Genomic DNA, 23,842 nt, shown 5'->3' with positions numbered 1-23,842 from the left:
CAATATGACGCAAAGCTGGTATTCACTTCAGACCCCTGGAAACAAGCTCATTGAAATGGTGCAACCTCATGAAACCAGCTGTGGTATCGGCATTCACTTTTAAAAAACTAACATCAAACTGAAAATGTGATTGGAAAACAAACTGGAACTGAAAATGGTATTTTTATACATATTTTTGTAAATGTCTGTACATTAGTGTCTTGACACGCAAGGGTCTTAACGTACGATTTTTTTTAGTTACACACCATCACTTTTTCCATATTTTTGTTCAACATATGAGCAAATATCTGAGATACAAGCTGTACTTCGAGGCACTGCAGCTACTTGGCGGATAGATACAATATCAACTGAGACTGCATCTCATTCTTTCCCTCATGTTGTCCACGAAGTAAAGATGTCGCTTGTGTGTAAGCATGTCTATTGGTTGATAGTTTTTTTTCTTATTTTAGAGAGGTCTTGGCCTTTTTTATAAGGCTGGTATGGATTGAAATGACTTTTGACTTACATACCCAGTCATGGAATGAATTAAACTCTAATCTCAAGGTATCACTGTATTAAAATTTAACTTTCATCAGCTGACTTCAGTTATTTCTTTAGCTTCAGAGCTTTGAAACTATTTCTCCTCAGCATGAGATTTTCTTTATTTCATTCTCAAGCAAAAAAGAGTTGTAACTTTGTCAGTGTTTACATCTTTGTAAACCATGAACCAACAACGGTTGACCTTCCCTCAGCTCCTGCTGTCTCCCCAATTCAGAGACATTTCAAGTGGATTTTCAAGTTAGCGGTAAACTTCTGTAAGCTGCTTTTAAACATTATGCTCGTTCGTGGGTTACACACGTTTTGTCAAAATTCTAATGCCTTACCGCCTCACCAACCACTCCTTTTATTCCACTGTCAATGCAGTGTTGTTACTTCCTCAAAAGAAGAAAAACAATGCCCCCCCCCAAAAAAAAACCCCCAACAAACCATAAAGGAGCAACAGGCAGCCCTGTAAAAGAGGCCTTATGTCAAATGATTCAGCTTCAGCGCTCTGTTGACTCAGTGCGGCTCAGTGGTGGCTGGTAATGAAAATTCCAAAAACAACACAACATGGTTTTCATACAATTTTTTCTTTATAACAGTAGAGATTCGGTGAACAGAGTTCAATCAGGAAACAATTTATTCATTCAACTGTACCCTCAGAGGGTGAGAGGAGGTTTCACACTGGAGATTCACCACATCTTTAATTAGATTGAGAAACGATCTCAGCTCGAGTTTCCTGGCAGGAAGTGTCAATCACCACTCGTCCTAACCCCACATATATTATAAGAATTGTTGCAAGAAAGAGAGGAGCTCCAGGTCATCTGCTGGCCAGAATTTGAAGGACACCCATAAGCCGAGTTTTCACTAAGTGTTAACGGCCCATTGTTATGGGACTCTTCTCATCCTTCCTGGTTTTACTACATGCTAGGTCTACCTAATGGAAAGTTAACAAAAAACAGCTACATTGCATCTCCAGAAAAGCTTAGCAGGTGCTTCATCGTCAGGCAAAACATTTTAGGCCATTGATCCATTGGCCAGAGAGAATTGTTTCTGTGTCATCAATACCCGCATGGAATATTCCACACAGCGCAAATCAACGACCATCATTTTCAAACTTAAGTACGCAAAACTTTTTTATTGCAGCCAATTTATTGAGGAGATGCAGTCGTTTCCATATTAGACAGCTGATGAGACTGTAACGGGTGGCAGAGTTTTGCCTGGCAACTCCTACCCATCAGTACTACAGGCGGTAGTGTTATCTAATGGAAAAAAACCTACAGAAAACCACCTAATATAGAAGCACAGTCATGTCGACTCAAGAGTGGAATCAAGTCGATTCAAGTTCAGCTGGTTCCACATAGAAATGTGGCTCTCAATGCGATCCTCAACCAGGATCCAAAGTTTTTTATCTCACAATTTCACATTATATAAATATTTATTCATTCATTTATTTCAATACCCATTTCTTCCGCTGTTGCGAGTCGCGTGGTAGCCTATCCCATCAGACTTTGGCTGTGAGCCAGGGTGCACCCCAGGTGCGACACAAGTGCACCGGGGATTATGTAATTAATTAATGTTTGACGTGATTTGAAGCGTGACATCTATGCAGCCTTGCTGGAGGGTTGTACTCCAGTGACAATCTGTCAGCCTTATTTGCTCTGAGGAGTTTCACTCAAGAGGTTCTGTTAGGTCGGAAGCAACTGATGTTGGCCAGTGATATTGGGCAATAAATATAATGTCTGAGGAGCACACAAACACACACTCTCTCACACTCAGTCACACAATCACCCACACACAGACCTCCTAGCTGTAGTACAGGACCTTTGGGACTTTTAAATCAAACATGTGCTCTTTCCCACTCCCTTCTTTCAAATCCCTTACATTTTCTCACATCATCTTGGCTTCTTCTTTCACATTTCTCCCAATAGTCAATCTTTCACTGTGCCACTTCTACCCCCTTCTCTTTTAAACCCTGATGTAATCCTCTCTCACCCTTTTTCTCTCTCCTCCTCTCTTCTCCAAACCATGAACACAACAAATCCAAGCCTGAGTTTTTAGCATTTCACATCTCCCTGCAGAACGCCTATTACTCAGCCCAGTCAGCTCCACCGCACTTTGATGTGTGTGAGACCTCACTGGTGGATAAGTGCTGGTGTTGGGGTGTGAGTGCATGCAGTGGAGGTGTGTGTGAGAGCTTTGCAGGCTTGTCATGAGCGAGTGATTGAGTCCAGACGTGGCGGGTCCCTCTCTGCCACGCCACCCCCTCACTCTGGTTGTGGGTTCAGAGTGTGTTGGGCCTTGGGAGGGCAGGGGCGGGTCCCTAGGGTGCAGTAAAGTGATAGGGCAGTGCAGGGGGCTCAGATCACCCCCGGGGAGGGAGGTCAGAGGTCTGATTCTTAGCCTTGCAGAAAGAGAATCGGGGCCACGTTAGTCAAGCATACTTCAGGTGGGGCTTTCCTTCAACTTCTGCTACCTAGACCTGCATGCATGTGCAGCATCTAATACAAATATATGATTCTGATGTTTTAAAGACTTTTAACAGTAATACTGATTCTCTGGAGCAAATTCTACTGGTATTATAGAACTATACAACTTTGTATAGTAACTGTTAATTTGAATAGTGATTCTCTAAATTTAAAGTCCTCTTCTGAAACTGCAAACACTCGTGGGCCATGAAAGGGTTAAAAAATATTTTGTCACTCGTAGGTGCAATGTTCCCTCTAATTTTTCATGTGTCTGGGCAAACACACAAGTTTCCTCAGTGCACTGAGGACCACTGTGAGCAACATCAGATGTGCACGCTGTGACCACACACCAGTATAACACTTGTTCAAAACCTTGAAACATGGCAAGATACACAGCTGATTAAAATAATAAAATTACAGGATCAAATTTTCATTTGTTTAATTTTGATAAATGTGATTAGGATCACTTGAAATGAAAAAGACAAACATCTAGTTCTTCGTGAGATGTGTAGTATGTTATATGTTTATAGAGCAAACGTGTTTGAAAATTTTACCAGCGACATATAGATTGATAACATTACGGTCTCACTGTATAGCCTACCAGCACAGCTATCTGAGCTATTGTGCAATCAATGGTGAGGCTCGGCTTGCTGTTGCTTCACTCTCTGCTCCATATTTCAGCGGAAAATGTGAAAATTCAGTGATTTTGAGTAAAAATAACCTAAAATTTGTGACGTTAAATGGAAAATAAGTTTATGATACACATCGCTGGATAAATATTAGCATTTAATTTATTTATTCCATCTTCCATTTTTTCTTTCATGACGGCAGGTGAGGCCATGCTGGGTTGTTCAGTACAAACCCCCCACCTAGATTCTGGTTTTTTGAGTGCAGCTGTCTGACTAATGGACATCATATTCCAAACCAAAGCTTACACATAAACAGCGGGTATTTCATTGTTTTGCTTTATCTTTGATCTGTGAACAATTATACCATCAATGCAAACCTGAAGTACCACAGAGCACCTCCTTTCTCCTCCATCCCTCACAAATAGTCACAGTGGCTGCATTTCAGTTTGGACTATTATCACACTTCTTTTAGAGAGAGTGGCTTGATCTCATGTTGCAGATGCATGATCCACACCTCCTGTTTGCAGGGACTGCATGTATGTGAACCACGTATATGGGTAATGTAGGACATGAAGAAGCACAGGCGTGTCTGCTGATAGCACCGGATCCAGACAAGCACACCATGTAGAAGTGCTGATTTCATTATGAGTGCAGATGGAACCAAATGTGACCAAAAGTTGCCTATAATTTATATATATATATATATATATATATATATATATATATATACATATACACACCATATATACCATATATACCATATATACCATATATATATACCATATATATACCATATATATATATATATATATATACACACACACACACACAAAAAGAAAATCAATTGGAAAAATATATTTAGGCTATTTCTTCAATTCCTACTTTCAAATAAAATTAAACACATGAATAGGAATTTAGGTTGTTTTTTGTGATCGCTCCTTCTCTGGTTGGAGGAGAGACAAAGAATACAGTCTGAAATTGCAGAAGTGGTTGAAGAATGAACTATTTCACGGAGAATTGAGTCTTTTTTAAGTGACTTTTTAAACTTCACCTTCCATCCCTCAGCAGCCTTGAAGATGGACGACAGCGAGGTCAGTCTGTCACCTGGGCCCAGGCACTGACCAAACACTGCTCTGCTGCTGAATAATGGGGCTGTCACTAACCCCTGACCTCAGCTCAGAGTCTAAGGTGTCAGATCAATATCAGGCGGGAGCAGCTCATCTGCAGTTCCTCACTGAGGGATGTTCAGCTCCTTTCACAGGTTTCACTGGCTCTGTATGTTCTGCAGCAACATTATGTTAACGGACAAAGCCGTTCTTTAACGGTGTGCATGCTGTGATCTGCAGCATTTAGTTCAGCAGGTGCTGACGTGACATTCAAGCGAGGCTATTTTAACAGAGCCTCCTGCAGTTATGTGGCATGAGGTGAACACACAGGGTTCTCTCTGGATCCACATGTACACCTGCCTACATGAACACACCTGAACCTTAATGCGCTAAGAGTTTGTACAGAAAGCCGATTCTGCAGACAAAAACAGGGTGTTGTTGTGAAGAGGTGTCATGGCAACCAGCACCACCAGCACCGGCGCAGAGGGGGTTTATTAGCCGCTCTGTCGGCCCCTTGGGGTTTTACACTGACTGAATGATGGAGACCTGCTGTGTACGTGTGTGTGTGTGTGTTTGTGTGTGTGTGTGTGTGTGTGTGTGTGTGTGTGTTTGCGCTGACTGACACTAAACCCATGCTGCTGTTGCTGCTTTGACCTCCTTGACCCAAGAATAGCATTGTCAGTAATTAACCTGCCTCATCCATGTGAGACAGACAGAGACCCTGTCGTCTCATCAGTCAGGAATAAATGACACCATTCAATAATTTTCCCCTTTTTATTGCAAAATATGCCTAATGATCAGCTGATAGCATCAGTCCGATAGGAACCAAGGCTGAGTTATTTTATAATTAGAAATGAAGCAGGCTTTTTCATGCAAAATGCTGGCAGTTTGAGTTTTATTGTCATTTAGATGAATGTGAATTTTTTTTTCACAATGATGTATATATATATTTACTGTATGTGTGTGTGTGTGTGTGTGTGTGAGTGTGTGTGTGTGTGTGTGTGTGTGTGTGTTTGTGTGTATATACACACACACAATTATATATGCATATTTACTAGAGAGAGAGAGAGAGAGGGAGAGAGAGAGAGAGAGAGAGAGAAGGAGGGAGAAAGAGGATTGATTTAGATTTTTAATGTTATGTTTATTCACTAAAGCCCAATTACAAGATAATCACGTTAACACAAAATCCGAAAGATTCATTCAAAAAGGCATTCACATTTCAAAATCAAACAATAATAGGACTTTCAAAACTGCTGTTTGTCCTGGACAAATGAAACATCTATCTTTTTAACATTTATCAAACTGAAAACAGAGGCTTTTGTCTCCATGTCACCAGAGAGAGAGAGAGAATTTACAATCAGTCCACTTTATGTTCCAGTGATGTCATCAGGGTCAACTTTGAGATCTTTTCTGCATAGTAAATCAGAAATGATGACACTAACATGCATGAAGTGGCAGAGGGGATCTAATTAAAGAAGTGATTGAGCTGAGTTATGAGAAATATGGCATAGAACAGCTTTTAGGAGTATCCCCTCAGCCCCAGAAGGCTTTGGCCATTCTCTTGGTGCCCACTGGGGTCGTATGGAGTTACTGCTGTCTGTCCATCTGTGTCATCTCATGGAGCTATATTCTGTCCACAAGTTGTACCACTAGATATATTTCAATGAAAATCCACACACACTTTGTAAACGCTTTAAAATGTGCATCTCATAATTCTTATTTCCTTTAGTTCAGTGGAGGTTTCTTAGTTAAATGTATCCCAGAAATTCTTTTTATTTTCTGTTCTGAGTGAATTCTTGAAAGCAACTTTCCCTTCAGTTTTCCATAACAGTAAAATGAAATCACAGTGTTGTTTTCAAGTAACACAAGTCCTTCAGAGGCTATAAACTTGGAAAAATAAAGTCTTACCGAGAAGACTTGTGTTTCGACAACATGTTGAGATTTTTGGCATCTTTTTAAAAAAAAATTCTCAAACTTACTGAAAAAGTTGTGGTTCATTCATCTGTATTTTTGTTTTTTGTTTTTTTCCGGGGAGAACTGTGAAAGAGTGCCTCATTTGCAAACAGCCAGACATTAGAATACACATGAAGCTGTGGATAAGTCGTCCTCTGTCTGGACTCAGCCTGGCACACTGTGGCTGCAGCTGCATTGAAGTTAGCGATTGGCAGAGTCGGGACCACCAGGATCCATAAACAGATCGTCCGCTCTCATTCTTCCCGTCTCAGCTTCCCCTCCCTCCCTCTGCAGCCTCTGTTTTAGTTTTTAACTATCCGAGGTGCCTTCCCACAACCGGCAATGTGTTTTCAATCTGAGGCCAATTATTCACCTCCTCTGGTTTTGTTCCCAGCAGGAAAAAAACAGAAACAGAGAACTGTCTATACTTTACAGGCTCCATTTTTCCCATCTCTCTCCTGTCAACGCCCAGTCAGATTGAGCCCCCTGGCAGACACATTATGCGTTCAAATACATTCTGTTTTTTTTTTGTTTTTTTTTGTGAGTCCACAGATGTGTATGTATATAATTAGGCAACTAAGTAATAATGGCTTTTAACTTCCCAGTGGCGGAACAGCTATGAATGATGGGACAGGTGGAGGAAAGGCGATCGAGACCTCCCAACCCCAAGGGCAACAGGACAGACAGACCACATCTGTTGACATCATGTCACATGAACAAAGCCAGAAAGCCCCTCTTTTTAGACCCACAAATAGTGCCCCCTAGAGGCTGTGATCAGAAACAGCGGCTTCCCATGCTGCGTTCTGTTCTGTTTTCTGTTTTTGTTGTTTTTAGGAGGAGGAAATAGAAGGACTTGGTATAACAGCAACATGAGGTCAGCAGTCTGTGGGTTGTGTGTTTCAGTGCAGACTATCTATGTGTGTCTGGCAGAGAGGAGCTTGGCGTGTTTCTGCGGGTGGAAAGCATCCTCCTCTTCTTCTTTCTGTGTGGAATAACCCTGGGAAGCTGCCCCCAATCTGACCCAACTGTGTTCATGAGGAAAACAACAAGAGGGCTTTATCTTCTTCCTCTTCTCATCCCATGTACTTTCCTCTAACCTTATGTGTTGTTTGCATTTTTCTTCCCCCATCCCTCCTTTGCTCTTCTTTCTCTTTCCTCCCGTCTTCTCAGCTTTTTTTTTTTTTTGGTTCATGCACCTCTTGTTTCACCCTCCTTTTCTTTACACTCCTCTTATCATTTTGTTCATCCCAACCATCTTCCGTCTTTTGCTCACCCTCCTCTTCTGTTTAACTTCTTATTCCTACGCTCCTATGTTTGGTTTTTCTCTTTGTCTGTCTTCTCCTCTCTTCTTTTTGTTGTTGTGATCTCTGAATTTGCTAAAGTACCACAACACTAAATTTACAAGCCGATTTGTCTTTAGTCATACACTCAGCAGTGTTTCAGAAGCCGTGCCATATCTACTCTGTTTTGTGAAAGGTTCTGTGGGATCAGGAGGGGGTTTACATTCTACAGGTTCAGACCACACCTAAATATTTGTGTCTGATTCTGTTCTTTTTCATTCAAAATATTTCATTTGATGGCTTCAATTACACCTAAAAACTTGAGGAAAAGAGAATTTAAGTCGACTAACCAATCTGTGTGAAGCATTAAGCAGTATTGCAAGATGAAGTGTGCAAAAGATTGTAGTTATTTATATTATCATTATAGTTTCATGTGCGCAAAATAAAAAAGTAATTTCTTTTTTTCTGTAGTGTAAAAAGGAAACATTATTTTCTCTAAGGCTTTTTCCAGATGTTCATTTTTGTTTTAACATATTTAGCTGTATTTTATTTTGCTGTAATTTCTGATTATTAAAACTACATAGTATCTAAGTAGAGGTTTACTGGGGACCTTTCCCTCCTTATCTTATTCTATTACGCCCTCTTTTACCTACATTCTTTTTCTGTATTTTTTTTTCCCTCGCCACTCTTCTCTCCTCCCCATTAGCGTCCTCATTTACGTAGTGTGTTTCCTTCTCTTCTGGCTCGGTCATACGTGACCTGTGCCAGACCACAGACTGACAATAACACAACAGAATGGGTACAAAAAAAGCAAACAAGTAGGGGTGCTCAGTGAAAAGAAGGATTATCCATAGATGTGTGCTTTGTTAAGAGTTCCAGTTCCTGATTCATTGATAAGCCCATCCAACTGGCTGTGAGTAATTCAACCAATCAGAGGCCATTAATCCCCAAGAAAAATGTATTTAAAATTTAGGTGCTTTATTTTCCTAATAGGTAATTATGGCATATTAATAATTGACACTAGATTTCTGAAATATGCTGATTTTTAAAATTATTTATTTTGCACTTTCTGCCTCCTCCTATTAAACCCATTGAACCCTCAATCAGCCTTACCGCACCCTGCTGCTCACAACAACCCCAAAAGGAAAAGTAACAACTGTTGAAATTGCCTCTATCAGCCCTGTGAAGGCTTAATGACTCACTAAATAGCCTGGGACAATAAAACCATTTAGAAAACAGATGAATAAATCTTGCTGGTAATGAAAATGAAGGAACCCTCATGCTTAAGATTGTGCATGTTGCCAACAAGTTTAAATGCAGTAAATGTTTCTCACACTTGTACTGCTCATGAAGGGGCCTGAGTGATGGTCTCAGAGTCTTAGGGTGGAGATCAGTGGAATGAATTCTATGGATAGCCTCCTCTAAAGAATAAACCAGGAGACAATGAGAAAACTGGCTTGCATCAGGCTGCATGTTTATGGCTTGAAGTCTTATCAATATTTCATTTCTGCCACTCAAAAGGCTCTTTATAGCCTTCGTCTGGCAAACATCTGGATCATCTGCCATTACTCTTCCTGCACTTACAGTTCGAGTTTATCTTCTTTTGTAATAAACGCTTGCAGACCATACCTTGGACATCAGTTGTTAGCAGCTTCTTTTCTGCATATTGGCCATATCTGACCCATTTGCAACCAGAACAAGTGATGTGATCAAGAGAGGGTTGAAGAAAGAGGGTTGAAGAAAAAAGAATCTTTGTTCCACGGTAACAGTGAAAAGTTCATCAAACAAACAGTGGCAGGTGAACAAGGATGCACATGGTGTTTGGTTCTGTTGCTATGGGGAAGCCTGGGGTGACATAATATTTTGTACAGTGTAATAAGATAATTTGCGTACTTTGACTTTTTGCGGTTGAGAAACTTGGACTGAATTTAGTCTGCCTTCCAGTATAACATAAATAGTTCAAATGCAGGTTTCAACTGACAGCTGTGCCCTGAGTCCCCATTCATATCTTGAGAGGGGACTCTACTGTCTCAATGTAGCTATCTTGATGACTTGAGTCCATTTACTAACTATCAGTCAGATTAAAATGGTCACTGGAGACTCATTTTCAGGTGCTTGTTGATGCCAGGAACAACTTCTATCGTCACTCCAGACACAGTCAGGAAGTGTCTGATCATAACTATCTTCCCACAACTCCTTCTCAAAGGCATTCCTTATAGAAATTCTTTTTAATCCTGACTAATCTCAGCCTTACTCTTGGGTCAGGTTTGATTGACAGACACTGACCCTTGCATGGCTGATGCTAACATTTAAAGCTTTGCAAAGACACAGGAGGACATTGCAGGCTATCCCACAGTGCCTCTGGCTGAGGACATGATACTGCGGAGCCGCTTGACCCCTGGTAGTCATAATATTAACGAGCAGCTCTGAAACTGAGGCTAAGGGAGACCATGCTGTGTCTGCCTGGAGCCAAATTGCTCAGCTGGTGCTAAAGGGGAAAAAAGAAAACAGTGGGATCGAAAACAAGGGCTTTGGTTTCATGTTGGGCTGAACTATAATTAGAGAGAAAAAAGATTATAATATGACTGCTGATGCTATAAGACACCCACACACTCTGTTATCAGACACATACACACACACATCCACTCAATGTTCGTCCTGCAAACCCAGTAGGACGTCCACTAATCCTATGCCACATTTACAATCTGTGTAAAGACAACCTGATACCCCCTGTAGAAAAGCGTATACCTCCCTTTAAGCTAAGTCGTACCCCTCGAAGCCCCATCATGTATGTGTCATTGACAACAGCTGCATCCATTCCTGTCTCACCTGGCCTCAGATCAGCTGACTGGGGGGCCTTTTCCTTCGGTGAGCAGCAGAATTAGGTCCAATATCTGATCTGTGGGCAGCAAGTCCGAGTGAGCTTTGGGGTAAAACCCCTGTGGTGCTTTGGAGAGTTCACCAGTATCAGATCATCTTCCTGATTCATGCTCCAACACGGTCTCTGGTCTGTCTCTCCAACGGCCCTGTCAATGAACAGAGGTAAAGCATTGAAGACATCCGCAGTATGTCAGTGATACTGAACCAGGGGCCATTAGCAGCTATAGAGACACAACCAGCCGGCTGTCCAAGCCTAATCTCTCTCAGCTAAAAGCCTCAAAATTGCAACCTTATACGGCGCCTATGGGAATATGTGTTTCCAATCAATCTCCTTAGGAATGAGTACTTGGCGTATCTCGGTGTAGCACTTTTTTCATTTTCTTCTGTCCACTCAGTTTACAGTAAACACCAAGTACAAAATCTTGGGGCTGTTTCTAGGCATGCGCCCGTGAGCCCAGGCTTCATTTTCCCAGACTTGGAGCGTTCACAAGAGGCTCCTACATCAATCTGTCATTTTGGTCAACAAGAAACTTGTTCTACAGAGAGGGTGTCTTAAAGCTGATAAGGGCAAAAGCTAACCAAGGCATTAGACATCTAATGCTATAGAAAGTCTATTTCAGCATTACTGCTGTCATCGCTGCTGAACACTAGCATTGATATACAGCTGAGGACTGACTAGTGTGCATCCTAAGAGGTTTCCACCAAGGTGAATTTGTTGCAGGAGGGATTTGGGTGCATCTCACTAGTGGTTCAGGATAATAGAGACTGACATGATGATATCGTATAAAGAAAACCAGATGAGATGTAGCCTTGATATGTGTTTCAATACCAGCCACAATTGGCAATTTTCCTTCAGATGTGGCCTCAAATACCCACAGTATCATCTCTTGTGTGTTGGAGATGTTGGGAGATCTCACATCTCTTTGGAGAGTGCATCAAGCAGCATTATGGTTTGATACTCCTTTAACAAGTCCATGACTGCTTCAGGGAATCTGAATGCTAATGTGTAGAAAACAAAGTAGGATGCTTCAGTGAGACTATACATACCCAGCACATTTTCATTGGTTAAATAAAGGTCAAGGTTAGTGATCGAATATATTGTATGTAGGAATAACTTCTTGCACGTACAGTATGTATGTGAAATAATCACCTCAGTGGTAACAGATTAATAATTTTAGTGTTATTGCTGACATACAGATAATTACTCTCAAAGTTCAGTCCAGTTGTGTAAGCATGATCAATGAGATATTACTGTACTGTAGTATGATTTTATTCAACATGTAAATGCATTTCTTTCCTGTAAACATTTGCAAAACTAAAAAGCTGCATTGTTCACAAAGTGCCATTAAGCCAACATATTTTCTTCCCATTGTGTCACCTTTTGACACTTTGTTTCAGCCTTGAGCATGTCAACACTCTTCCAACACATGGAACACTATATGGTTGAATTTGCACACAAAAACTAGTTAGGTTTTGGAGAGCTGAGTTTTGTTGTTTGCTGAGTTGTTTCCTTTCGCACGGGAACTCCAGAGTCATGAACTCCACACTTAGTTGGGACTTTCTCACGTTTTAAAATAAAATGGGTTACTCTAATGTTTCATGTTGATGCATATACTGTATATTTCCATTGGAGGTTCATTAAACCAAGTACATCTCACCCAAGCTCATAAGGGTACCCCCTTCGTATATATGAGATACAGAAGGATGTGCCAAGTAGCTTTATGTGATATCCTGGGAATGACACCAAAACTTAACTATTGCCGCCTGTCAATCATTAAAACAGTGTGAAACCATTAGAATGCACATCAAACTGCAGCATGCATGTATGAGTACAAAACAAAGCAGGAATCAACATGTATAATTAAAAACTCTATATGTTACATAAAATGATGAAATTCAAGGCTTGACTTCAGGGCTAAACTTTGATTCTAAACTGGAATCCTTTGACTGGGTAACTATCCTGAACCAAGTCTCCAAACGGATATTAAATGGCAGAATATGACACACACTTTTCCTGTCAAGACATTTCAAAATACTTAAACTGGATATACATAATGAATATCTATGTATGTATTTAACTATATCTGTTCTCTCTGTCCTTCAGGTTTTACAGGGGTGATTACCACATTGACGTTTGCATCAATGACTACCTTGATGTCTACTGTCCACACTACTTCAGCCCAGTCTCTGATGAGCGAGCTGAGCGGTACATCCTCTACATGGTAAACTACGATGGCTACAGCTCCTGTGACCACACCGCCAAGGGCTTTAAACGCTGGGAATGCAACAGACCTCTGTCACCGAATGGACCACTGAAGTTCTCAGAGAAATTCCAGCTCTTCACTCCTTTCTCCTTGGGCTTTGAGTTTCGCCCTGGTAGAGAGTATTATTATATCTGTGAGTACGCATTATCTTTACAAGGTTATTGCTCTTTATTGTTATTGTGAAAAAATCTAAACCACTGTTTACTGAAGCTTATTTTTAAACCATATTTGTCATCTAACAAACTTGGCTTCTTTAGTTAAATAAAATTAGTGGCGGAGCTTATGGTATTGTTAAACTTGATATGGAATCAATAGGGCTAAATATATACAACTTAGACTGGAAGTTACACTGGAAGATTGATTTAAATGTGATGATACAGAAAGCAAGCAGTAATGTTCAGGTTTGTTGTGCAATTCCCTGGAATGACAGCCAATCCAAAATATGAGCCAGAGGGAGAAAGCGTCTCTGTTGAGGTCTTGTCTCAAGTGTCTTTTGTTGTTGGCTGTGCTCAACTTTCTACTGCTTGTGAGAGGACACAGGAAAGCAAACAGGTGGGAAGCCATGTTTTCATAAGTGCAGTCTTTGCCCTGCAGGGCCAGAAGAGAAGGACTGGATAAGATACTGTGCACGCCATGGTAGATTTTTGGAATTTAACACACACCGGTCAAAGAACCTTTGAATCAATAGTAGGAATTCTAGGAGTTGGTGAAAAGCTAGCACAATCTTGGCATTGCAACAAAGTACATAATAAAGACATCAAATCCAAGGAGACTGTGACTACGTAGGGGAAGTATTTGGACATTTTTTTCTCTATACCTCTCCCACTGAGTTAGTGCAGCTTTTCAGCCTTAACTCCAGATTGAGATGGTGTTCCAGAGAAGCTGCCTAAAACTCCGAGTGCATGGTTTGACTTAAGTGATCAGTATCAGAGGATGTTGGTGTTTTCAGTTATATGTAAATCAGGATTATTTTTTCATGTAAGTTGGTTAAACTGAGATATTTTTGTTTTTGATAAGAGTTCTGTTTTTCAAACTTTTTCAAATAGTTTTGTTCGATATCAGTCAATGGGAATTTTCGATTTCATGTCTGTCAACACATCTAAATCACAGATGACCATTAGTTTATTCATTCATACATCATTCATACATCTGTTTCTTCCGCTTTTGCGGGTCACGGGGGTTGCTGGAACCTATCCTAGCTGACGGGCGAGAAGCTGGAGACACTCCGAGCGGGACCCCGGTGTATCACAGAGCCACATCAAAGACAAACAACCACTCATGCACACTCTCAATTTGTAATGATCACATGATGGAGGAGCTAACACGGGGAGAGCTCACAAACTCCACACAGAAAGAAATTGAACCCTGAACTTTCCAGCTGTGAGGCGACAGTGCTGCCCACTGTGCCACCGTGTCGCCCACCAAATCAAAATATTTTTGCTGTGGCTTTGGGAATTAGTTGATTGAGTCCTGCTTTTTTTGTTCTGTTAGCGCTGGCTGTTGTGTAGCAAGGTGGAACAATGTTCTTCTAGTATTTAATGATGGTTCTTAGAGACAGAGATAGAGAGAAAGAGAGACAGACAGCGAGGGGGCCAAGAAAGAGAAAGAAAGAGAGAGACTCCAAATTGCTTGAAGCAGCTTCAAGCCTCTCTCTCTCTCTCTCTCTCTCTCTCTCTCTCTCTCTCTCTCTCTCTCTCTCTCTCTCTCTCTCTCTCTCTCTCTCTCTCTCTCTCTCTCTCTCTCTCTCTCTCTCTCTCTCTCTCTCTCTCTCTCTCTCTCTCTCTCTCTCTCACTCTCTCACTGACTCAGGTTGATGACTCATTCATCAAATCCTTGTTCACCAAAGACCCATTTTTCACTTGAACACAGGATGAAGCTGTGATGAAATAACAAAGGGCAGATATACCTCTGGGAAAAACCAGAGCATGATAGTCAGAGTAGCTCATATGATTCTGACACTTGTCTTTGCATTGTGGGTCATTGTGGAGGCAGAATATGATACAAAAATCTGTTCTTCTTAATAATAATCCTGTTTTGGTTTGATGAATGGCTCTAAATTTGACAGTACCAATGAGCCCAAGCTGCTTTTTACAGTTGTTTCATTGACTCTGTTGCATTGACTCTTAGAAAAGCCTTCACTTAAGTTTTGGCAACCTGAGATAAGATAAAATACTATGTTGACTTATTATCCTATTACCACTTAAGGGATTTACCGAGACTTAAGGCATCAAGAGGACACTGGGCAACATTGGTGTTTATTTCTATCCATTTCTGGCCAACTTATGACTTTTAACTGGTTTGTAATCATGAAAAAAAATGTCACTGCTTAATGTCACTATTCACATCATGTAGCCTTTTGGTGCTGGTTATCGAAGGCACTACCAGAAAAATTAGCTCAAAGAGAGAAATATACTTCTTCGTGCTGACGAGAACTGCACATTGGGTAATAATGATTTGTATTCATTAAACTTTGTAATTTGACCTCCTTTTTATGTGTTAATGTGGATGAAGCATTAAGTAGATAAATATATTATCTGGGTCCAATATACTGTGTATATTTAATCCTTAACATGATCCCCTGATTGGCACTAACTGTATCTTAGAATTTTTTAGTCTCAAAAGTTTTTGAATGTTAACAAGTTTGTACCTTTTGACCTTTTCTTGAAACAAATTACATGTTTATGGATGCAGTTGCTCATCTTTGGTTTTATATCTACACAAGCCTTAAGGTGCGCCAGCTTTTAGTCAGTTCAATTTGTCTCTGCTAAAAGTCAGTTCTCTTATTTCTAGAGCCTCTATTTGTGCAGGAAATGGTTCTGTTTTTTGATTTTTAAAGGAAGCTTACAGCATGTCATAATGCTTTCACTTTCAGTGTCAAATATCATGTTGGCTGAGCCCGTGGCTGAATATCTGTGTCGAACATTTAATATGCCCTGGGAATCTGTCAAGTAGCAATGCAAATGACACACTGGTGGAGGGGAAGGGGGGTAGGTCATGTCTGCTTGTTTCTGTAAAAACAGACACCCCATTGTCTTCCGTGGGGATCATCATTTGCCCTAGGCAGGGTGGAAGTGAGGGTGGGACCACATCAAATAGATGACACCTGCAGATGGCTAAGGACATGCTCATCTGGCAGGTCCGCAGTCATCCAAAGGAAAGCTGCCCTGGTGTCGGATCAGGATCCTAGAAAGCCAAAGGTCACTGGGATGACAACGAGGGTTGCACCAGGAACTTCTCGTGGTCTCAGACGACAGCATGTTTTTCTAGTAGAGCCTCAGTGGAGCAGGGGAAGCCTGATCCTAATCTCAGGGGATAGAAATCCAATTTTCAGAGGAGACAGTTGAGAGTCTGACTCTGCCTGTGTGAGAGAGATGACTGTCTCCCTCTAAAGCCCTTCCGCTTCAAACGTCCGGGTCTTGCACTGTAAAGTCACTGTAGATCTACATCTATAATGACACAAACCCCGCCAGCACAATGCCTGGCAGTTTTCTCTTAGCTTCTCCCAGCTGAAGACAAATGGCTCTGCTCCTAAAAATAAACCAATCATCACAAGAAAAACATCTGATCCCACAGTGTTCATGTCGGGATTTGTCTAATTCACCATACACTCACACCAAAGCTCACACTCGACCCAGGATCGTAGCCCATCCACTGATCTGAGTATGTGGTGCCTGTTCCAAAGTGTAATAATAATAATCACGAGTCCAGCAGCACATGATGGAAAATGGGACATGTGCTGGAGCGTGTGACCAGGTACCTCGCTATGGTGCAGTTGTAATGGTGAGGCGATGACCAGATGACTTTAGTAAAGCTGAGTCTAGAGTTGCAGGTGGCGCTAGAGGTACAGTCATGTTGAAGGACCGCTGTGTTGCAGGAGGACATAAAACCCAGACCCTGACCTCAATGGAAGAAATGAGAAAGAAGAGGTGAGACAGTAGGAGAGGGGCTGTTGGGGTGGAGTCCCTTGGAGGGGTACTAAATAATGCTCCCACTACCATGTCTTACACAGAAGAAGCAGAGCCTGAGGTCTCAGAGGTGGACTCGTCCATCACCTGAGCTGAAGTCACCGAGGTGGTTGCCAAACTCCTTGGTGGCAAGGCACCGGGGGTGGATAAGATTCACTCTGAGTACCTCTGGAAGTCTCTGGATGTGCAGGGATTGTCTTGGTTTACACGTCTCTGTTACATCGCATGGCAGTCGGGGACAGTACCTCTGGACTGGCAGGTGGTCCCTCTATGGAAAAAGTGGACTGCAGCGTGTGTTCCAACTATGGGGTCACACTTCTCAGCCTCCCAGGGAAAGTCTATTCCAGGGTACTGGGGAGGAGGATTAGACCTATAGTTGAACCGTGGATTCAGGAGGAACAATGTGGGTTTAATCCCGGTCGCGCAACACTGAACCAGCTCTACACTCTCCATCGAGGGTTCGTGGGAGTTTGCCAGACCAGTCTGAGCTTGGTTTGCATTGCCGTATGTCAAACCTGTTCCAGGTACATGCTGGACTTTAGTAGGGCTGCCCTCTATCACTGGTTCTTTTATTTTATAGACAGAATTTCTGGAAGATGGATGGACAGTGGAATAGATACATCTGTCCAAATCTGTGAAGAATGAGAAGCTCGAGGACCAGGACACATTCATATCCATGCTTCACAGTTGTGGAGGCTTTTACTAATAAACAAAACAACATTTTGATCCTATAGAACACATCAGCTGAAAAATAAGTGAAGTCTACAATGATGTTGAAATCAATAAATAATAAACAAGAACTGCTGTCAGCCTGCCTATAAACAACTCTAAAATACTACAACATGAGCTAAGCTCATACAATATTATGTGCGTCATCCTGTTCATGTCATGGTCGCTTACCAAAGCAAAGCAGAGCAGTTTGACGTTCTCAGAGTTTATATTTTAGTGTTTCTCTGTGGTTTTACACTTTTAAGTTTTTCTTCTGAAGGACGGCTGCAGCTGTTTCCTGCTCATGCATCCACACATTTGTGGATTTCTGATTGGCCAGTAGAATTGCCTAGTGCTTATGTGGGAAGTTTGATTTTGTTTTTGTCGGTGAAAGCAGGGCTCCACAGACATTGGAATATTCACAGGAATATTCCTTCGGTTGAAGTCCACCTGTACACAAGTTTTCTTTTCCTCTACATATGTATTTAATACTTTCCTCTTCACAACAGAGAGCAGCGAATTTGGCAGCTGATAACCAAGATCTCAGCAACTTGACGTATAAAATGCACTAGACTGTAAAGCACACCTTTTTTTGCTGTGACTTAATTGGAGTTTGGTGTGACACATACAGTATGTAATTTTGCAATGACTACCTGCAGTAGTCGCTGATTTAGTGACTTAATGATTTTTGGTTTTACATCAAGCTAGGCAATTTTGTCACAAGAGACTTTCGTTGGGGAGAAAGGAACTTGGCTGAAATTATAAATTGACGTATTAATCCAACCATATAATCATCCTAATTGCCTATTTCCTCCGGGATTAATAAAGTATCTATCTATCTATCTATCTATCTAATCTGAACATCTGAGGAGATATGTAAAGGCCACTCATTCAAGTATGCAGAAGTAAACTTTTTATAGAAGTAACATAAAGCTAATGACAACCAGAAACAGAATGAGAAAGAAAAAGAGGACATCGTTTTTAACCAGACTAATTCTGGGACAGAAATTCAGATGTGACTTCCCCAGTCTGTTACAGCCACCATCAGGGTGTGAGGTAAGTTACTCGATACCCGCTGACATAGACAGAAGCAGTATGATTGACACCGTTCCTCATTTATTTCCTCCCTCTGCTGTTTCAATTCCAATATTCCTCTCATGGTGAAGTTTTAAAGATGATTTGTATCTGCTCTCGCAGTCTCATGCTATCTGATAAAGTGCCTTTTGAAATAAGAGCCAGAGGCTTCGGCGACAGTGGAAACACTGACATGGTTTACTTTTATCAGGAATTCACCGCTGGGCCAGAATCCATCACAAGGAGTGTGTGAGTGAAAGCATAGAGGAGTGTCTGTAGACAAACTATGGTCACGTCTGCGCACAGATGCACATAGTCGAGAAACCGCACACAGGCATGCATGCATGCAAACCCAGTATACAAGTATCCTAATGCACTCAAAGCGCGTGTTTGAGAGAGCTGACAGTCAGCAGGAAATGATAGAGGTCAGAGTATCATATGTTTGGACGAAGATAAGACACAACAGAAGATCAGTCAGGAGTCACAGATTTAGACGACACCTTCAGAGCGCCCGAGGTTCTGTATACACATTCAGAAAAAAAAAAAAATTGCTTTGCATTAAAAAGGTTATGGAAAACATTTTAGAATTGATCCTTGTCCACACAGATCCACAAAAACAATGTAACCACAGTCAAACTGAAGCAGAATGAAGATAATATATACATTTTCATACAACAATGTGTGTGCATGTACAAAGTAGTGTTCTAACATTGTGTGAAGGATTTAATTTTACTGCAAACTGCAAGTTAGAGTTTTAGGATACAAACATTGTGTAAACAGACCTTTAATTGCACCAGTCTTAGCCTTTCATAACCAGAAAACAGAAAATTCGGCTTTGCCACTGACATCCTCTGGACCAAATTTGACCCGGAAATATGACGGTGACATTGAGTTGTTTCATATAACACCGTAAAATCCTGGGCATTTGGATCAGGCTGAGAAGGGAGGTCAGGTGGAGTTATAAAACTTTTCAACCTGTATTTATAGCAGAGACGTGTGCTTCTGTTAAGGAAACAATCAACCTTGACAGAGATACTTTTACCACTGGGCCGATGTTCATGAATGAAGGTAGATTTTACAGTTGAGGTTAATCGTGAAATTAATTAATCTGAAATTTTCCATCACAGCTCATTAGACTCTTTTTCATGTCCTTGCACAGCTGAAGTTTAGCATCTATGGCTAGCTTGTAAAACATTTCCCACACATGCATGACATAAAATGCCACTTTGACTAACTTTGGTGTGGTCCGGTTTCCCCGTCTGGGGGCGTCCTTCGTAAAACGCGTTCTGATTGTCTCATTGTAACATGAGTGCGTTTCCACTGGAGGTACATTACATCCAGATGCACATCAGCATGGTGGAGCGTCAGTATGTGACAAGCCTGGAATGAGACCGCTCGTGATTCTTGCCGTGACTTGGCCTGAAAGCCTTTTCTGTGATCAATAAATGCTGTAGTTAAAGGACAGGAGATGACAGGAACCAACATTAGCAGTCAAATTTTTAAGTGTTTGAGGTGAAGCGTCCCAGATGTTGTGTTGGTCTTCTTCCACAATGATGTCACGTCGCGACTGTCTGTCTGTCGGGGGTCTACACCCTCAGTCTGAGCCCATCACTATCTGAAGTAATACGAGACTGATTGTGTTTGACCCCAAGCTAAGAAATGATAACTGATTATTAATGATTAGAAAATTATATAAAGTTTTTTGTCTTTATATCCATCTTGGCAGGGCTGTATGTTATCTTTGAAGTGATAAGATTCAATAATTGTTGATGAATTACAGTGCAAAACTCTTTTTATTTAAAGATAGAAACCAAACCTCTCAGATGTTTAAAATGTATCAAATCAAGGATTTTAACAAGAACTTTACCTCTAATCTTTTTCTTTACTGACATTTTGGTATTTCCCGTCTCTGAGTGCTAAGTTCAACATTTTTGTTTGGCAGAAGTTCTAGAAATGTCTCTGTGTTATTTTCACCACTAACTTCATGTCTTTAGAAACATCTTTTTTTAAACATCTTCTGTGTTACAGGAAATTATAAAAGCTTATTGTAAAGTACTTACTGAGCACTGCCCTTCATAATCATGTTCGTGATGACCTAGATGGGATCACAGAGGTTATTTTGATGATTGTTGTTTTCTCCACTCCATAGCCTCCATCACTGACGACAAAGCAAGAAGAAGCTGCCTTCGTCTCAAAGTCTTCGTCAGGCCTCAGAGTGAGTCATAAATTGTTGTGTGTACTTTGCCCATTTTTCCATTCAGCTCCTGATTAGCTTGATGTTCAAACTCTGTAATCTTCATGTATCCTTTCTCATTTTTGTTTTGCTTTCTTTTATTTTCAAGACAATTGTGTGAAAAACTCTGGCAGCGTACAGGAAGGGGTCGATTTTGACGACAACAGTCACAACTCCTTAGAACCCAGAGGTTGGTGAAATAAATGATGTGTGTGTGTGTGTGTGCGTGCGTGTGTGCGTACGTGCGTGTGTGTGTGTGCATGCGTATGTGAGTGTTACACACAGAACTTATGTTTTCAATAACTTCTACATCTGCTGTTAATATTTTTTTCTTTTCATTTTCTTTAAAATGTCCTTTTATTTCCTACATCCTGAATATGTACTAAAAACTTTTTGGCCTATTTAAAGCTTTTAATGATATGCTGGAAGTTTTTAAATGTGCTAAATATAACCACGTTTGTCGTGTTTAATGTGTTAACAGTGGAAAAACTTCCATATATACCCTGATTTCCTCATCATTTAAACATACAGACAAAACAAAAGCACCACTTCTTTTTTCTGTTTTTTACTCATGAATGATAATTTTCTCCTCTTTTTCAGACGACATTGGTCACGAGTCTCCTGAGCCGGCTCGGAGGAACGTGAACTCCGTGGGTCGGCACCAGACTTCGGTCCTCCAGCTCTGCTCTGCCCTCATACTCCTAGCTGCCATCTTGTCTTTATAGCATCTGTTTTAGCCCACGGAAAAGGACTGTCCTGTTTGGACCACAGGCAGCCCTGCCCTGTCACCCCTCCCTGCAATGGGAGGGGTTAAAAAACACTGATAAGCTCTCTAGATGAAAAGAGAGAAGAAGGGACTTCAACACTGAAGCCTTCGCTGTTGTTGACTTGCCAACTAGTGTGATTCTTGACTATATGTGGGTGCTGACGGTGGACAACCAGAGGTGAACGAGACATTTTCTCTAACCTGTTTGCCTTGTCACTCCTTCACAGTATGCAGATATACATTTCTATTGTGTTAAAGACAAGCACACATACATGCATTCAAACATATACATACAAACTACACAATCAGTGCACTCTTTAGCTGGAATGGCAAAGAAGCACAGCAGGAACCGTCAACGTTTACAGATTTTTGAAATTTATTTGAGTGTGAGAAAACATCACATAACCCCCTAATGTAACATAGATATGTTGCTCTTAAAAACAAAAGAGTGAAGAGGTTTTGGTTTGGGTTTTTTTTAGGACAATTGGGAGCGAGATATCTCGTACAGGCCAACAGAAAGGGAGACAAGATGGATGTTGTTGCAAGAAGACCGTTGCCAACGGTGTGTGTGTGTGTGTGTGTGTGTGTGTGTGTGTGTGTGTGTGTGTGTGTGTGTGTGTGTGTGTGTGTGTGTGTGTGTGTGTGTGTGTGTGTGAATGTGAGTGTATGTATGTGCATGTGTGTGTGGGGGGGGGGCGGGGGGGCTTCAATGACTTAACCTTCCTCTCAGGTTACACAGGGGTCGGTTCCTCGCCTCAGACTGCGGACGGGCCTTGTCGAGAAGAAAATCAAAAATTCGAAGCAATCTTGTTTTAGTGTTTGGATGGGGTGACTTGATGATCAATTAATGTATTTGCTTTTGAATAAATCAAGTAATTCAATTGTAGCAGCCAACACGGGTGTACAGTAAAATATTTGAGCAGAGTGTAGAAGTTGATATGGTATTTTGCCAGGCAAAATGTATTTTCCTATTTATTGTGAAGTCCTTGCGCTTTCTCTGTTCTTACTTAGTCTGCAGTAGGAAGGCAATAAAAAGCAACAACACTCATTCAGTTAGTTCATGTTACACACATTTTATTTGATAACACCACACCACAATATGAGTTGATGTATCTGCTTGGATTGATTATTGATGATGTTTTTAACAAAATCCAAGGAGAGTAAAAAAAAAAAAAGTCTGAAGTGCTATCAGGGCATAGAAATAAGAGTGTTTGTGTATTGAATCTTGTCATTAAAATGTCACAATGTAGTTTTACTGTTACTCTATTGCTTTTGTGAATCACTGTCATAACACAAGTGTACATAGAGGCAAATGTCCTATAAACTTCAGGGATGTGTCCATGCCTCAATTTCAGATTATGGAAAGGTTTTTATTAGCGAGATTAACGCTCCCTCCAGCAGAGGGACAATGTGACGGCAAACTTGAGTTACGGAGCAGGTGGTTGTATTCTGGGCCACTCCCACTATGATGTCATACTGTGCTGCGTCTGTATGGTAGCACACCAAGAGGAACCTTAAAAGGTTAAGTCTGGAAGTCTGGAATGAGAAATTGACCACCCAGAGAGAAGGGCACTGTTTTTTCTTGTTCTATTGGATCATCATTATCATCATCATCATCATCATCATTAGGTTTATTTTTGATGACTTTGTTAAAAGTTTCACCATACAACAGAAAACATTCATAACTTCAGTTAACTTCTTAACTTTGTGCTTATGCCGATGTATAAAATCAATGCGGTGCTACTTTAAATAGTAATTTATGACAACAGTTTACACATAATTACATCAAAACACAAAATCCAGTATTAATAATTATTTCAAGCTAATAGCCCAGCCACAGTAATGTGTTATTTCTTAACGTAATCACTTTCTTGTGTTTTTCAAACAAGAAAATCATATTTCACGTATGCATGATGTCCACAGTTGTCCGAGTTGGGAGTTTAAGAGTTGGGAGAACAAACATTAACATGTCTATTAGTTCCAGGAAGCTATTTTTA

At 40.9% G+C, this 23,842-nt stretch overlaps 1 protein-coding gene across 1 annotated transcript in view; it reads left to right on the top strand.

Annotated features, from left to right (window-relative positions):
• The window catches only part of LOC137608507 (ephrin-A5b-like), a 71,584-nt gene extending 49,082 nt beyond the window's left edge, over nt 1-22,502 (top strand). The window contains exons 2-5 of the mRNA XM_068334951.1: nt 12,940-13,232; nt 20,996-21,061; nt 21,189-21,269; nt 21,680-22,502. Coding sequence (XP_068191052.1) covers nt 12,940-13,232; nt 20,996-21,061; nt 21,189-21,269; nt 21,680-21,804 — 565 coding nt within the window. The 3' untranslated portion in view covers nt 21,805-22,502. The remainder of the gene's footprint in view (nt 1-12,939; nt 13,233-20,995; nt 21,062-21,188; nt 21,270-21,679) is intronic.
• Nucleotides 22,503-23,842: the final 1,340 nt, after the last annotated feature.

Source organism: Antennarius striatus, chromosome 15 (genome assembly GCF_040054535.1).
Source record: "Antennarius striatus isolate MH-2024 chromosome 15, ASM4005453v1, whole genome shotgun sequence".
NCBI lineage: Eukaryota > Metazoa > Chordata > Actinopteri > Lophiiformes > Antennariidae > Antennarius > Antennarius striatus.
The sequence above is the reverse complement of the archived record's forward strand: the minus strand, read 5'-3'. Positions and strand labels throughout refer to the sequence as shown.